Source organism: Haliaeetus leucocephalus, unplaced genomic scaffold (assembly GCF_000737465.1).
Source record: "Haliaeetus leucocephalus isolate CR32 unplaced genomic scaffold, Haliaeetus_leucocephalus-4.0 Scaffold428, whole genome shotgun sequence".
Taxonomy (NCBI): Eukaryota; Metazoa; Chordata; class Aves; order Accipitriformes; family Accipitridae; genus Haliaeetus; species Haliaeetus leucocephalus.
In genome coordinates, this window is record NW_010972864.1 from 1128828 (window position 1) to 1145736 (window position 16909).

At 45.5% G+C, this 16909-nt stretch overlaps 1 protein-coding gene across 1 annotated transcript in view; it reads left to right on the forward strand.

Moving 5' to 3' along the window:
* GATA6 (GATA binding protein 6) overlaps positions 1 to 16259 on the forward strand; it is an 18681-nt gene extending 2422 nt beyond the window's left edge. The window contains exons 2-6 of the mRNA XM_010574323.1: positions 2009 to 2175; positions 5481 to 5606; positions 7027 to 7114; positions 7209 to 7315; positions 15822 to 16259. Coding sequence (XP_010572625.1) covers positions 2009 to 2175; positions 5481 to 5606; positions 7027 to 7114; positions 7209 to 7315; positions 15822 to 15989 — 656 coding nt within the window. The 3' untranslated portion in view covers positions 15990 to 16259. The remainder of the gene's footprint in view (positions 1 to 2008; positions 2176 to 5480; positions 5607 to 7026; positions 7115 to 7208; positions 7316 to 15821) is intronic.
* Positions 16260 to 16909: the final 650 nt, after the last annotated feature.

The window sequence follows — 16909 nt, forward strand, 5'->3', positions numbered from 1 at the left end:
CGGGCAGCGGCTTGGGCAGCGCGGGCCGCCGCGGCGCCTTCCTCCCCTTTCCCCGGTCGGTGCCTCCGGCCCGCAGTGCTGGGGAGCCGGGGGGCAGGGGTTGGTCTCTGGGTGAGCGGCAGGGGGGGCGCCGGGGGAGCTGCATCGCGCTGTAACGCGGGGCGAAGGAGCCCGGAGCTCCTGGGCCACGCGGGTTTCCTGCTCCTGCAAGAGAAAACGCGGCAGCAAAGCCGAAGGCACGCGTGCTCCCGTTTCAGATCATTCTGTCAGCCGTCCGGAAAATTGTAGCCGCAGTATAGTTTTACGGCTAAATATTAGGCAGTTTTGATACAGCTTTCTTAACGTTACTCGTAGAGTTACTAAAACAATATCTAAAATTTGAACTTTATTTTGCTTTCCTTGGAGGGAAGTATATTTCCTACGATCTAAGGGGAAAAAAATCTTTAAAATGCCCGAGAAATATTGTCACGGCAGAATTTCTTCCTGCAGGCACGAAGGTAATGTTATGAAGTAAACAGCCGAGACAAATAACTGTTTAACTTCCAGCGTCCTTGAAGCCTTAAGCATTTCCCTGATTACAGGCTTCAATGGTGCTTTTAGTGCAAAGATTAATAAATCTTAGCGACGTGCTCAGAGCTACGAGCTGACAACGTAAGTTGAACCGTGCTCTCTGGACTCTGCCGTGTGCCCGTTCCTGTTTAGCTCCTAATAATTTGCAAACGAAGGGAGGAGAGAAATGTATTTCGGTGGGTGCGGGCCAAAAGGCCGTTTCTTTCTCAGCTCAATGCCCGCCGTGTCATCGCAGCCCTCTTTCCAAAGCTGCCTGACGTTTACAAGCTCTCTTTTGCTTTACAGCACAAAGCTGCTAGCAAAACGTAACAGAATAACCCAATGATGAATTAAGGCAGGTAGCGGAGGGGATGGAGGGAGCAAAAAAAAAAAAAAAATCAATGACGAAGCTATGAGTCTGAAACAGGCTTCCCCATGCTCAACTTGAAAGCTGCTGCAGAAATCCAAACACCTTCTTTTATTATTTATGCACAACGTGGCACGGTATATGTAAAACCCATCTTTATTTCCCCCCCCCCGAAATATGGAGAGGTGAGTCAGAACAAGTATATAAAGATTTGCAGGGGTGAAGGTGTTTGCTTTTATAGGTGGGTTCTCTTTACTTTTTGCCGTGCATTTAGACCCTTTTTTTCCCAGTGTTCAGTAGCTATGAGAGCAGGAGGCAGAGCACCGCATATTTTTCCATTTCGTCCGTTTCCTACCAGCCAGCTCGAATTTGACCAAAGAGCCGAGGCAAAGTGCTCACTCCCCGTTGCTGCCTTGGCACACCAGAGTCTCAAACGCTGTCTCTAAATTTGAAGTTTTTACTAGTTGTGAAGCATTTAAAATGAGAGTCGGGGTAAAAACTCCTTGCCCAGCCTCGACCCGGGGGGGAATATGGGGCAAAACCACCGCTTCTTCGACCCCGCCCCTACCAGGGTGGACTGTGGAAGCGGGCTATTCTGGCAGGCACCTAACTCCTCTTGCCCCCCCGCAAAAGCCGTGTGTACCCCCCTGTCTGCTCGGTGAGCACCACGACGGGGGCTTCACCCCTCGAGCGGACCCCGCGCGGCTCCAGCCAGATTTCCGACGGGCCAAATCCTGACGTGAGTGCAGGGCTGCCGGGCGTCGCCGCTCCGCCTGGCCGGTGCCCCCAGCCCGTCCTGGGGAGCACGGGCTCCGCTCCGGTTTGTAAAGCAAAGGCTGCGCCGGGGCCGGCAGCGAGTCTGGTACAGTTAAAGAAATTTGAAAAAAAAAAAGAGGATTTTTGTAAAAAATCACCGCATGGCCGCGATCACTGCCGGGGAATTGCTTTTCCGAGGGCTGAACAGCGCCGGTTACTTGCTCGCCCGGGGCCCGTCTCCCGGCGCGGCGGGGCCGGGGCAGTGCTCCGCGGGGCTGAGCGTCCTCCTGCGGCCGTGCCCCACCGCCTCTCCCCTCTGCTCCTGCCCCCCCCCAGAGCTGCTGGAGGACCTGTCCGAGAGCCGGGAGTGCGTCAACTGCGGCTCCATCCAGACCCCGCTGTGGAGGAGGGACGGCACCGGCAACTACCTGTGCAACGCCTGCGGGCTCTACACCAAAATGAACGGTCTCAGCCGGCCCCTCATCAAGCCCCAGAAGAGAGTGGTGAGTGGGGATGGAGGGGAGGAGGGGGCGAGAGGAGCTGCACCCCAAGGGGCACACAGTCAGCGCTAACCAGGGGGAAAGCAGGGGCAAGGGTGGGCCAGTGCAATCAGAGCATGTTAGCTCGGTGATCCCCCCGGCTGCAAAACCAAAGCGGTGCTTCTAACCAGGTTTGCAGGCCAAAGTGGTCCCGGTGAGGAGCGAAAGGGCTGGCGGCCCTCTGGGTGCTGCTTCGGGCCCACCTCCGGGCCCTGTGCTGGTGAAATCGCCCTCTGCCCCTGGTGAGCCGCACACAGGGCATGGGCCGGCCTGGCTTTTTGAGTTGATAGACCCTGTCGGTGAGGGGGCATCAGCGGCTTGGAAGAAATTTGTGCTGCTGATGTTGGATGTTTCCAACAGAAAAAACTAAAAAAAAAAATCAAGGTTGGAAAGTGTTTGTTCAGAGGGCTAGGAATTTCTCCAGACCTGCTTTGTTTGCTGAGAGCTCGATCCTTGGGAATGTAAGCAAGTTTTGTATATAATTCAAAGAAAACCAATTGTTTAAACAATGATAATAGCCTTTGTTTTGTTTTACTCCTAAGAAATGAGCGGCAATTTTTCTAAAAATATACTCCTAAAACTAGGGGGGGAAATAAATAGTACAAACCAGAACCCCTGTTTATAACTCAGGCTGGCACTGAATAGGCAAGGAGAAAATTTAACAAGTGGGAACTGCACATTATGTTTAGCAAATCTGGGTGGAGGTCAGCAGAGAGAAAGAATACGCTCTTCAGTAATGGCTGTTACTGAGTGAGCCACAATAAATCACGCCAGTATAATCCAAGCTGATGTTTGGACCCTTGTGTATGGAGACAGTGTATCAAACCCATCAGCCTTTCAAGCCCCTTTCAGTCACGCCAGCTGCTTTGCTCCATGCCTGTTTTCCTAGTGTTAAAACACATCCAGTTCTTTATTTCACAATCATTTGAATTTAATGCCCTTACGGGAGCGGGGGTGGGGTGGGGAAACAAAAACCAAACCCGTGGTGATCAGAGCAGACAGTAAGTGCTCAAGAACCAGCCCACCTCTGCTTCAAGACCTTTCTTTAAGCCAAAGAGTTAATTTAACTTCAATCCAGAGGTTGATTACTGCTGGGTACCCATTTTTTCTAGCCCGTTGTCCACTACATTTCATGACACAAGGTGTTATCTCATCACTGGGGACAAATGCAGCAGATGGGGCTGATCTGCCACTTGTCTGAAGTGTCAGAGCTTGACTGGCCGTGGCACGCTCACCCAATGCAGATTTCAAGTAGCTGATACCTGGCTCTGGCATTTCTGTGTTTCTTTTCTTTTTTTTGAAGGAGAGGTGGGGTTGAGGAGACTAAAACAGAGTCAAACTGCAGCCCGATTTCAGCCTGACACCTCAGTGAAATAACTCTGAAATAGCTCTGCATAACAATCCCTACTGAGTACCCTGGCCATAACTATAAATCAAGCATGACTGTGTGTTCATACAGTTGGAAATATGTAGGTGAGAAGGGAAAATGTTTTGAAAATGCTAAACATGTTTAGATTGCCCCAAAGTTTCTGATAAAATTCCTGCAGCAGAAAAGTCCCTTTAGCTTCAACCCCCCCCCCCCCCATTTGTTTAGATATAGGAATGAGCAAAAGCTGTTGAAATAAAATATATGAAGATTTATACCAGACTGCATACAAAAGAAAGAAAGATTTAACAGAGTGAAATGTCTGACAGCATTTCACTTGCAAAGAAAGAAAATGAAGCATATGTATTAAAAGCAGCTTTTTTTCACCTGATCCATGTAAAACTATTGAATTGAGGGGTGCAATTTGGACACTGTGTGCACATGTATTTAATAACAAGGCCAAAAATTCTGTTTCATGAGACCTGGATTTTTAAGATTAAGAAGTATATGCATGTACTTCAACCTATATTACACTTGGCTGGGGTTTTTTTTGCTGTGCAATTAATAATGGATTACTGATTCAAAATTACAAAATTCGTATTTAATCTGGAGTTCTTTCTGAGCTGTGGTGTAAGATGACAGCTTACTGCTAAAGAAACTCGAACAGATAAAATTCAGGAAACTCGGTTATTACTCTGGAATATTCTTCATTCTCAAAACATTTTTATCGGTTTCCCAAGTGGCAGGCAGCTCTGCGGTATCAAAGGTGACCGAAATACGTCTTAACAGCCCAGGAGTAAATGATTCAAGAGGAAGGGCATTGTACCCTTAAGTTAGTAATTTCAGTTATGGGTGCTTTATAGTCAGAATAAGATTAATGCAATCCTCTAAAACTGACTTCTCCATGTAAACTTGTTCAGCTGCCAGACACAGAGCTAGACATGGATTTTTTTATATTTTTTTGACAATACGATACTTTGAAAAAGACTAGATTTATGATGTAGCTGGAATTCTTTGCTTGTGATGAACGTAAAAGAGATCACTTGTTACAGGGACTTTTATAACCCATTCACCTTCATTTCACATGTTTATGAGGACTGCCTTCACTTATGATATACAGCCTGCAGCCATAAAGCTCTGGGTTATACGGTTATTTCTGATACACGGTTGCTTCATCTTGGCTCCAAACTCCACGGAAGAGTGTCATAAATGGCTTGTTTGCATTGGGGACCTTGTTGTCACCCACCAGCTTTTCTGCTGGCTGAGGTGAAGCTCTGCTCTGTAAAACACGCTCCAGAGGCACATTGTTTTTTGTGTGAGGGTAAAATGGGTGATGATTAAAAGATGCTTGCTGTTGTACATGTTACCCCTGGGATGTCCGGGAAAGTTTTGCCCAGCCGTGGTGCCGCCAAGGGCAGGTGATTAAAGCGGCTGATTTTTCTGGTGAATTGGGACTATTGGTGGCAGGTTCAGAGCTGCCTCTTTGCCCACTGCACAGGGGAGAGGGCGTTGAACCAGCTGGAGAGGCAGCACAGGGGTGAAGTGCCTTCTCCTCAGCTGGATGGAGCTGTAGTGGAGATGCTTCCTAGCTGTCCTGCTGGAAGAAGAGCCAGTGCCTGGTGTTCTGAACACAGGTCCCTGGGTCAGCAGCTCCCAAATGTGAATTTTGCCTCTGCCATGACTGCCCAGAGTTGCAGACTCACAGTACCTCTTCATGTCAGCTTTCCAGTCTCTGAAATGAGGATAATCTTGTTTTAATTCTGGGATGTCACTGATAGATGCTATAAAAACCCCTCCTACCATCCCCGCTGCATGTTAAAGTACTTTTTATAAACTGTAAAGACATAAATCATTTGCTCCTGCCCACCTGTTTATGCCTGTGTTTGCCTACGCTTGCCCCTAGCCCTCGTCCCGGCGGCTAGGCTTGTCCTGTGCCAACTGCCACACCACAACCACCACCCTGTGGCGCAGGAACGCGGAGGGCGAGCCTGTCTGCAACGCCTGCGGCCTCTACATGAAGCTCCATGGGGTAAGCGGCTGCTTTGCCGAGGGAGATTCCCTGCAGGTTCTGATGCTTCTGTGGGGAAGGGGTGGTCCTCCCGCCGGCGAGTGCCCGTTGTCTTTGGAGGGGTGGCACTGGGCTTCCTCAAGCTTGGGTCAATGTTTCTGTTGATGCTAATGGTCTCAGCTCACAGTCTGGACCATGGAGTTAAAAAAAAAAAAAAAAGGATAAAATGACTGAAAAATACCCAGCATTAGAAAATGGTTATACCGTTTTAGCAAGTTATGGTTTTGACAAGTTAATGTGTTTGCCGTTGTAGCTCTCCTGACAGATCTGTACAAAGAAACCACCTCTGGATGAGTGGCAGTGGTCTTTTTGCCACCGGGATTTAAATGAGCTCTGCAGTGGGGAAAAAAACCCCTAGACCTTTAATAAGACAGTTTTTCATGCACAGACATAGCTATGCCAGCAAAACTTTAAATGTCATTCCAGCCTTTGCTAGGCAATAATAGAGGAAGAAAATAGCTCTATCCTCAGTGTGGTGGAGTATGTTTTGGGTGAGACTTGGAGCCTGTTATGCCCCTGTGGATTAAGTTACAGTCAAGCACAAGTGTTTGAAGAGTTAGGGCATTAGGATTGATTGGGACTTGGTCTAGTCTTCAAGGAAAAAGTAAATTATATCACAGGTTTAAACATTATAATGATAGTAAGCATATGCCTGAATTGTCTTTCCCCAAACTCATGTTATCATTAAGTTAAAATATATTTTAAGCCAATGTTTTCTGTAAAATGGTTATTAGTGTGATGACACAGAACACAAAGCTGATTTCTGAGCACATTTTCCCCATAAATATAAATTTGGATACTATAAGGCTGTATCGCAGTTAGAATTGCTTATAAGATCAAATACTAAGTCAATTATGGCCTAAAGCTTCTGTCCTAAGACACTTAGTGGCAATGATCTGGTTTGCATAGCTGGTCCATAGGAAGAGGAATATTTTTCCCCCTCATATGCATTCTTGCTTTCCAGGATCAGCCACTGGAGATAATTCCTAACTGACTGGAATAAGGAATCAGGGATCAGATATACCCTGTCCAATTCAATTTCATATGACCTGGGGCCAAATGATGCTGTTTTTCCCTAAAAGTGTGCTGTTTATCTGTGGACTGACAGAGGTGTTGGAAACAGTGTTTAGCCCACATAAAGAAAAAAAATTCCCTGCTTTCTTTATTCAGATACAAATCCCCTTGAAACAACCCATTGCTTTGCCCAAATAAAATGCAAAGTTTTTTTGGAATCACTACTGTGACACAGGAAAAATTTACTTGGTATACGTGACTTCAACAGGCATTTTCAACATCACTGTTTGATCTTGTAGTGTGTTTTGATTTTTTGCATTAGAATATATATACCTCTGTGATCGATGTGGAAATTTAATTTTTTCAGGTTCCCCGACCTCTTGCTATGAAAAAAGAAGGAATTCAGACCAGGAAGCGAAAACCTAAGAACATAAATAAGTCAAAGGCATGCTCTGGTAAATATAAAAGGATAAGACAGTTGAGCTGCAAGAGGTTTTTTTCCCCTGGCTGGAAAATATTTGTTTTTAATACCGGTTCCCCATCTTTCAGGTAGCAGTACTACTGCGGTTCCTATGACTCCAACATCCACGTCTTCTACTAACTCAGATGACTGTAGCAAAAACGCTTCTCCCAGCACACAGACTGCAGCCTCCGGGGTAAGCTGTAAGCCGATGTTGGTGTCTGTAAGCAGGCTGATCGCTGTGCAATGTTATCACAGCTTTTATCTTATCTAGCAGAACAATAATCTAAACAAACTTTCCAGTTTTGTTAGCTGGTACTGGAACAAGAGTTTTGGAGGATATTACATATAGCTGTAAACACAACGACAAGCTGAAGTACTTTACAAACCTCTTAATTAAGATCTATATAATTTTTATGATTAAGTTAACCACAGTTTAACCCCAGACATTTTGTTTTGAAGTGTTCAGGTTCTTCTATTTCAAAGGTGTTCTTCTGGAGGAAAGACAATAAGTCATGTCCAATTGATACTTTCAAGAAACAATTGTGCATGTACCCCTTTTTTTCTGAAATGATCTGGATTTATAATTCAAGGCACTGGTGCTCTCACGTTTTCCTGAAGCTGTTAAATATATATGTGCATTTGTACACATTATCCCAAATGACTGGTATACTCCAGCAAAACTTTATCCTGCTGTATGGAGGGAAGCGCAAAGGTTTTTGTTTTAAACTAAGATGTGCACTTAAACCCTGATCCAGACCCAACTGAAACCAGGCTGGGGCAGCCCGCTGATTGCAGTGCGTAGATCAGCCCTCTCCTCGCAAAGGGCTCTTCAGGGGCCAGATGCTCAGCATCTGGCAGCACTGAGCTCCAGAGGAGCACCAGGGGAGCACTGATCATCCCCTGCTTTAGTTTTGATCCTTATTTTACATCATGTACTCAAACCATCTCAAACTTTCTTTCTTCACTCAGTTAGCACATGTGACAACAAATAGTAGCACTAAAGTTGCGAAGCTTAATGTAGATTAATTTCTAACCCCTTGGCTATACATATCTGTATCCACACTCACTCCTCATGCCTTCTGTATCCTTTAATCTGCCACATCATTTCTTTGAAAAGCTTTCCTAATGTGGCTTTTTCTACTCCTTTATTAATAAAAGGAAGACATTGTTTATAATAACTATTTTTCAATATGTCTCAGCGTTCCCACATCCAAATTCCTTTCAATAGTTTAATTCCTGATGTACAAAGTTTCATTGTAGAAGGGGAGGAAAAAAACCATTTTTAGCAAATGCGATTGTTCGTGGACTGACAGGGCCACCCAGTTTCAGAGGCGCTGGGTTTTGGGTTTGGATGCTGCCAGACAAGGATATTACTAAAAGGGCTTGTCTTTGACATGAAAAAACCCTGTCAGTCCAATAAAATAAACAGATCACATCAAAAAAAGAGAAACACTAACCAAAAAGTGAACTGTTACTGGGTTTCAGGCTCCCCCCAGTGAACTACTATGCAGTGTTTTAGGCTCTCCCCTAATATTTGCAGTGGAAAAGATGAGGCCAAATTTTCCTCAAATTTTCCTTATGTTGCCTTAAGCAGCACTACCAGTCCTGAGGAATGTCATGAGATTTATATAATGGTCAGAATTAGAAGGACAGTCCCAGCTGAGGCCGAGGCAGCAGTGTAGGCCATAGGCAGCGCAGCCATGTGCTGCTCAGGGGAGGAGGGGCCATATCGATGAGATCCCATTTCCCCTATGCTGTTGCCTTCTTGGCTGGCTAAAGCCTGCCTTCCTTTCTGCAGCCCTTCTCCCTAGGAAAGCATACCAAACCTGTTATTAATAATCTTCATGTTATAATTTTAATAGTACCATTTGTAATATAATTTTGCCAGGCGGAGTTGTGTGGGTACCAGAGGAGAGTGGGGTAGGACACAATTTGTCAGCCAAAAGGCTAGCTGAGAGCTGTCTGCAGCTAAGAGAAACTCCCAGGGAACTTGAGGCTGCTCTTAATTACGTGTAGGAAGGCATCCCCCAGTGCCAGGACTTCAGTTCTCCCTGATTTTTCTGTAGCAGATCAGGCTGGGAGAGGACACTTGCATGAGGGCCAGGGAAATCTGTCCCCTTGTATCCAGCAGGCAGGACAGTAACATCTGCACAGCCTTTTCCCCACCATGATTCAGTCAGATGTAGCCTGCATGTGCAAAGCACTTGCAAATTACCTCTTGTGAAAAATTTCAATAAAAGGAAGCGATGGAGGGAGGCCGTGAAGTGCGCTGAAGCGGGGAGGTTGCAACAGTGACCAGACATATGGGCATCCCCTTGACTCTCCCTGACCCTACATGAGGGGCTAGTGATCTCCCACCCCTGCACTCCAGCCTCAAATGTACATAAATGAGGATGGGATTTGCAGGGGAGCAGTTGTCAGGACATGTTGCAGGTATGGCCACATCCTTCTCTTGGGGTCCTGGCTTTGCCCAAGCATCAGCAATTCAATGGCATGAGGACAGGGAAGACTGGAGGTGGAAAGCAGAAAATGGTGGCTGTTAAGACTGGCTCTTGTTGCCCCAGACTTCATTTGGGAACATGATCACTAGCTGCAAAGGAAGTGAAATAATTTCTTATGGGCCTAAATATCGTGGGAGGGGCTGAGCGTTCATAAGGGCCATTAAAGCTGTCAGGAGTGAAGGGATGTCAGCATTTTAGAGTGACACAGCCTGTAATCTGATCACACGCTGAAGCAAAGACACTCTGCTAGACTTCTATTTTCCTTGATTTCCACCACCTACCCCCCCCGCCCATTGATAGCCTGAAGGTTTGTATTTATTCTTAGAACAGGCAATGGCTTTACACAAGGAGAATAAACTTTTCCGGGCCATGTCAAGAGGGAAAACCCTCAGATGGATGAACCCAGGCTCTGTAACCTTTGGTCGCTTTAACAAGAACGGCATCAATTCCTGCCAGCGCTGCTGGTGATGTTGCCGAAACAAGGGCACCTGCTGGAAGAGCGAACCTGGCTCATTCCCCACATGTTACACAACTGGCATGGCAACTTGTTTTTGTTTTGCTTTGTTTTTACTTCTCCAGCCTTTATTCTGTGAAGAGGGGAAAAATGCCAAATTGACATTAGGCAGAGAAATCTGATGACGTTTTAGAAACTGTTGTCTAAAATTCACAGCAATGTTTTTGCTAAATGAAACAGAGAAAATGAATTCCTCTACTGGTACAAAAGCAATTTATTATGCCTTTTATGGGAGGCTGCCAAAAGAGTTCCCAGTTATGTAGAAATCTAATGGAAATGAAATTCAGCAGAATTCATTTGTGTCAGTAATGTTCACTTTTTGCCCTACCTTTCTTTATCTCTTTTAAAGGAAAATAAAGAGGGGAGGGCAGAAAAAGAGAAGGGCAGCAATTACTCTTGGAAATGTCTTTGAGGCTATCCATTTCAATGAAGGGGATCTTATATGATGCCAATTTTGAGACAAATTAGCAAGAACATTAAATGTTGATTTTATGTTCTAGCTGAAGTTTAAACATTTAAAAGATATGATTAATGAATTGCTGTGGGTGCAAAGTTGATTTCAAACGTCCCAAAGTGTAGAAGTGTTTGGATCAGAGATATTTCGTTGTCCCATTGCAAAGGGGCTATGTGCCAAATTCACATCTGGATCTAGGATTTAGGCCTATTTCTGTTTTCCTAAGCAGTATAAGTACTGGGTGTCCTGTGTTACTAACATGGAAAAGGTCCAGCTTCATGATATATGAAGTTGCCTTACATCCCCGTAAAAGAAGATTTGAAGGTTTCAGACAGCCTGCATCTGCATCTATACCTGCTCTCCCTTTGATGCTGCTGAAACTGTACAGAGAAAAGCTACGCAGAGCAAGTTGCTAAACGAAGGGCATGGCCTGTAGCGCACACCCATCCATTTCCATGCAGGGCCTCCAACTAGTGTGATTCCCAGAAGGACTTTATTCCCTTATTAGGATAAAAGGCAGTATGAAAACTGCTGTAAAATCTGCTTTTTATGGCAGGACATGGAAGCTCCTTGAGCCAGGGCTGATGTCAGTAAAGGCTCAGCAGTACCAGGGGAGCTCCTCTTTCAGAAGACTCTAGCGCGCCCTTTGCCTCCAGTTTGGAGCTTTCTCAGAAGGAATGTAATCACACACCATAGAATAACTTTGGACAGTTGTCTTGCAGGTAAAACTAGCGCTTACTTCCCTTGGAGGTTTACCTTGAAAAGTGGTTCAGGACTGGCTCTTCAGTGTTGTAGGGTGGAAAGCGAGAGAGCTGTCCAAAATGGCCTCAGCAGGTGGTGAGCTAGCAGGAAAATGCATTTCTAACTGTCCCCAAAATGCCTGACAACCTGGGCTGAATTATCTGAACAGCTTCTCCTACATTTGCTTTCTTTTGTTTTCAGAAGAGGGTTCTCGAGATGGTTAGAGGTGGTGTTCTTTGCTTCTTTTTAAGCAGCAGATTGGTAGGACATTCATGCAGGCTATAGGGGAATCAGCCTCCATACAGTATCTCCCAGAGTCTGGATGAACCAGAGACTCAATGTCTTAAAAAAACTCCCCTAAGCACCTGGATATCAGAAAGCTGAATGGCCAAGGGTCCTTCAGACTATCTGATAAAGATTTCAGGTGGTATAGAATAATTCCTTAGCTGTCGGGACAGAGTTTCCATGAGAAAGGCTCACCAGCATGGTTGGTAGGACTTTCACCTGGAAAATGGGAACACGGTGCCTCAGTCCTGGTATGAGTAAATATTTATCTAAACCAGGTGGAATAAGATCAACAGGAGGCACGAGGGACATGGCAACCTAAAATACCAAATAGTCTGGTAGTCAGGGCATTATACTGGGAGATCTGATACTCCAGTGTAAACCTTCTCTTGGTCTCCTGCTCTCCTGTGTTAGTCCTCACTCCTGGACAAAACTGAATGCTGCTTTCTTCTCCCCACTCAGTATCATACTTTCAGTCATTCTTTTTTTTTGCTCTGTGTACATGTATCCAAAAGAGACCATTTCATTTTGTATCAAACAGAACAAAGCAATTCAGCATTTTTGCTTCAGTGAGGAAAACCAAGGAAAAAGAGTATTTTTGGTTCTACCCAAAACTTCTATATGCATGTGGACACATACATTTTGCTTGGTTTCGTTTATTGCCAAAGCAATAAAGCCAATTACTCATACACCCCTCGACAGCAGTGGGGTCATCAGCTTCCCCAAGCCACGCTGGAAGTTGCCTCCCTTAGGAAATAAATGAAGTATTAGCCACAGATTTATGTTGCTATAATACAAAGGAGAGATTAGAAGATATGTAAACATACACGTCTGCAATATAAACAAAAGGATCAATTGGACTAGCAAGAAATGACAACTTTGCGTACTAAGAGGGTCACTAAATCAGAAAAAAAAAGCTGTGGTTTTGCAGTGCTGAGACTTGCTCTTCAGAAACCGGGGAGTGACAGTATTGGGAGAAAGTGCTCTTGGTGGGGATGGCAGTTATTGCAGGGAGGCTGAGGCTGGAAAATTGAGGGCTCCACCACAGTTTCCCACAATATGTTATATGTGAAAGAAGTTTTTGCAAGTGCATTTCAGCTGACAGTGCTTATCATTTAAGTGTAGTGAAACTAAACTAGGCTAACTGAAGAGGAAGAGAGTGTCGGCTAAGACTCAGCTTACTACAGACTTAATTGTAATGTTCAAAATTCATGCAGCATTTTGAACCTGTGAAGTGGATAGAGCAAAGGTCTATCTGATAGAGCAAAGGTCTAGATCAAGACTCTTCGCCACCCCCTCCAGCTGTTAGCACAACTCCTTGCCCAGAGCTTTTGTCTTTCAGCTGCAGAGGTGTGGGGGAACGCGGGGGCAGGGGGTGTCCCTCCCCTCTCCCTGCTCTCCGTTGTGGGCAGATGATGCAGGAAGGAGTCAGTGCAAGATAGAAGGAATCTTTCAGCCAGAGATGCTGGTGCTGTTCTACAGGCCAAGCAGCCTGGTTTTGATCCGGGCCAGCTTTAGGGGGGGAGAATTTGGCTCCAGGGTATTGACAGCAGTTTTGAGTATGATGTAGGTGTCTAAGTCCCTCTGTGGCTCTGGCTGAGGTCTCCTTGTGAGCATGGTGGGCAGGTCCTCTACAGAAAGGCCACCTCTGATCCAGACAACCTGCCTGGGGGCTGCCCCATGATCAGCTCCTGCTGGTTTGTGTAAAAAGAAGAACGTTTGCAGAGACAAACACAACCTTCCTCTGTTTGTTTGGGGGGCAAGCTCTTCCCAATGGGCTTCATTCATTTTTTTCCTCAAGAAGCTGACCTTCATTTGATTATCTATCCTATTACCAGATTTCAGCAATAAAAATAAATCCATTACCTTTTTATTGATAGAGCCAGCTGCTGTGAATTAGAAGAGGTCGTTGACTTAAGCAGCATTGTTCAGCTTATTTATTCCAGCTGACAAACGTCCTCTAACAACTAACTGTAACCTCTGTCATCTTTCATCCCTTAAAGCTGGAGAAGAAAAGAGCAGAGGAAGGCAGGCTCGGGAGCAGAGCTGTGATTCAGCCGCATCCTTTTCATGAGCTAAAGTTTGTTTTCCATGTCTCACTTTGGGAGCTGCCTGAGCTGTCTGGATTTGTCATGACATTACTGGGGTGGGGTTTCCAGGCCCAGCGGTCCTGCCCAGGTCCTGCCCGCCCTGGCTCAATGGAGCCAGGATCCGGCCTTGGTTGGGCAGGGATGGGCAGTCTTCAAACAGGACGTGCCTCCGTGTCCTCCCTTCTGGGGTGCCCGAGGGAGGGGTAGCTGATAACCCTACATGGAAACTGTGGGTCCCTGTGCCCCACCTTTGTAGGGCTGAATCAGGAAAAGGGTGAATTACACTTTCCAAGCCCGGAAAAAACAGGTAGTGATAAGATACTTGCCTAGCGGAACAACAGCAGCAAATATGGGCAGACGGGAACCTTTCAAAGCAACTCCTAGTATTTTTAGCTCAGGTTGAGCAAACACTGCTCAACTCTAATTTAAACCCTTCTTCCACTGTGGGGAGACTCAGGCTGTTAAAAATGATGTCTTTTGTGCTAACAGGGATCTATTTGATGTATTAGAAATAAAAAAAGCCTTTTTAAAAAACTAGGCTGATGCAAGACCAAAACCGGACCCAAAGGCTAGTGTGAAACTTGCCTCATTGAATTCTCCGTGCATAGTCACAGGGAAAGAGGATACAGAGATTCATTGTCACTGATTGGCAATTGTGTATTTCAGAGAGTGATAAAACGTATTAAGATTAGAGCTGCTTTGGCTGTTTTTGGGGGGCAAGCAATTGTTCCTTCCATCTCTCCATTTCTGGGTAGCAATTGATGGAGCGGGATCCTGGTTGATGACTGGGTAGAAGAATAGTGGCAATCAACCATTTTAATAAAAGCTACAGAAAATATTGGAGTCCAGGTTATTTCAGACAAAAGTGACTGCTGGCAATGAGTATCTCTTTCAGAAGGTGAGGTTTTCACTGAGTTGAGCACAGCAGCAAGAACCCTGCACAGGACTGTTTGGAAATTACATTTGAATAAATGAAGCCTTGCTTTTCCTATGTCAGGACTGCTAGCTTGGCAGGGCTCCAGGAGAGCCAAGAGCTCTACTCTTGTAAAATGATTAAATATGTATACTTTTCACTTAAACAGCAGGCAGGAAGCTTCTGCAGTCACAGTTTAGGACAGTCTTTTTTTTTTTTTTCTTTCTTTTTAAGGAATCTCATCCGAAGACTATCCATTAACAAGTAAATTAAGGTTTTAAAGCTGACATATCCAAGAGTTAATTTTGAATGAAGTCAGCTCTTAAACATTTCCTTTATCAGGTGAAAATGTTGCCCCTTCTCTCTCTGGCACTGCAAATTTTTCCTCTTTAGCGGATTTGCTCAGCCTCATGGAAAAAATGATCGCTTCTTTGTCTTTGTAACTCTCCATTTCTATGTTAAAATAAATGGACTGGTTCCAGTGTAGTTCAGAGGTTCATCTTTGTGCCTACCAGGGCTCCCCTGTGTGTTGTCTTGTGTGTGTAGCTGGCGGAACAAAAAGGCTCCTGCTTCAAAGGCATAGAGTTTCTCCACTTGAGATGAAAGGAGCATCCTTTTAGTGGCCAGTCTTACAGGGGTGAAGTGGGTGTGGCTAGCTTTTTGAAGGGTGAGGAATGATTTTAGGCATTTCAAGGTCAAGGGATCCAAAGAAGGTTGATTTCCAGGAGGTGATATGCACCCACTGCTGGAGAATTGGAATGTATTGGGATTCTCCCACTGGGAAGTAAAACTATAGGTGCCACCACTCCCGGATTACATTTTTGGTGTTGGCATCTGTGTCCCTTCAGTAGGGGGCAGCGGGACACACGCATGTTACCTTCTTCATCATGGTCTGATTTCCAGGTTTTTCTGCACATCACGTGCTTTTTTTTCCACCTTGCTGTGAAGATAACCATGTGCTGATCTCCAAATGTAGCTGTCACTCCCATCAGCGGGACTGAATGAGCAGGCTGACCCTGAGACATTTTGTCAGTTTCAGGATTTTGAGGCATGGGGGCAAGCAGAGGGCAAACCCAGGCTTTCCACAGAAATCCTAGGATAGCAGCTGTGCCCTGAGCCCACCGCGCTCCCACTCACACCCTGGTGCATGCAAAGCTCACCCGCTCAATGAAATCTCTCTTTGCTCTTCCCCCTGCTCCAGGCGAGCTCGTCAGTGATGTCTGGCCCAGGAGAGAGCACCAGTCCTGAAAGCAGCAACCTTAAATATTCAGGTCAAGACGGGCTGTACACAGGAGTCAGCTTGACCTCCACGGCCGAAGTGACGGCATCCGTGAGACAGGATCCCTGGTGTGCCCTGGCTCTGGCGTGACCCGGTGCGAGGGAAGCTGGATCCCGGCTCTGCGCAGCAGCCCCCAGGCGTCCGTACACGGTTTCTTCTGCAGAGCGGTCGCCACAGCAGCGGGAGTGCTGGCAAAGACCATTCCTCTGAAATTGTTTTTGTGCCTTGGCAGCAGAGGTGTTTTTGAACCTTCAAAAGAGGGTCTGCTGAAGCATCCAGTTCCTCATCTATGCAAGAAAAATATAGAGAAAGCAAATGCCCACCGGGGGATACCTAATGCAGCCTTACACTCTCAAAAAAGAAAAAAAAAAAGAAAAAAAAAGAAAATGGAAAAAAAAAAGAAGAGATAAACCTAGACCTATTGATAGATTCCAGAAATACATCCTCAACTTACCCAGCAGTGCTGCCTTTCTGATTGTATAGTTGTTTTCACTTTCTCATTGTCTACTCTCCCAAGAATCTGGCGTAAGTCATCAGTGTCGGGGGGGAGTAGCAAAGGCCTTAATTACCAGAGATAGCAAGACACTTTTTGACGAGCATCAGAAGTATGTACTGCTTGAGTTGGTACAGATGTCTCACACGGAACATTTGATGTCTTCACCCTGTCGGTCCTCTCTTCCTGCGCCCTTCATCTTCAGTGTGCCTTGCTCTGCTCTTCAGAGCCCAGCTATGCCCCTGGAAGAAATCACAACATTTGGTACAAGTCTCACAAGGTCCAGCTTGTTAAGATTTTGGGGTGGGGGTTTTTTTTGGTTTAAAATATTTACTCACTTTGCAAGACTGCGATATAACTTTTAAAGTACACTGTGACTGAGGTTTATGAAAGTTCGTATTTTCTGGCTGAACTGTATAGAGTCAGTCAAAATTTGCAAACAGGGTAGCAATCAGATATTTTTCTTCCATATATACAATAATTTTTTTAAAGAAGTGCAATTTGCGTTGCAGCAATC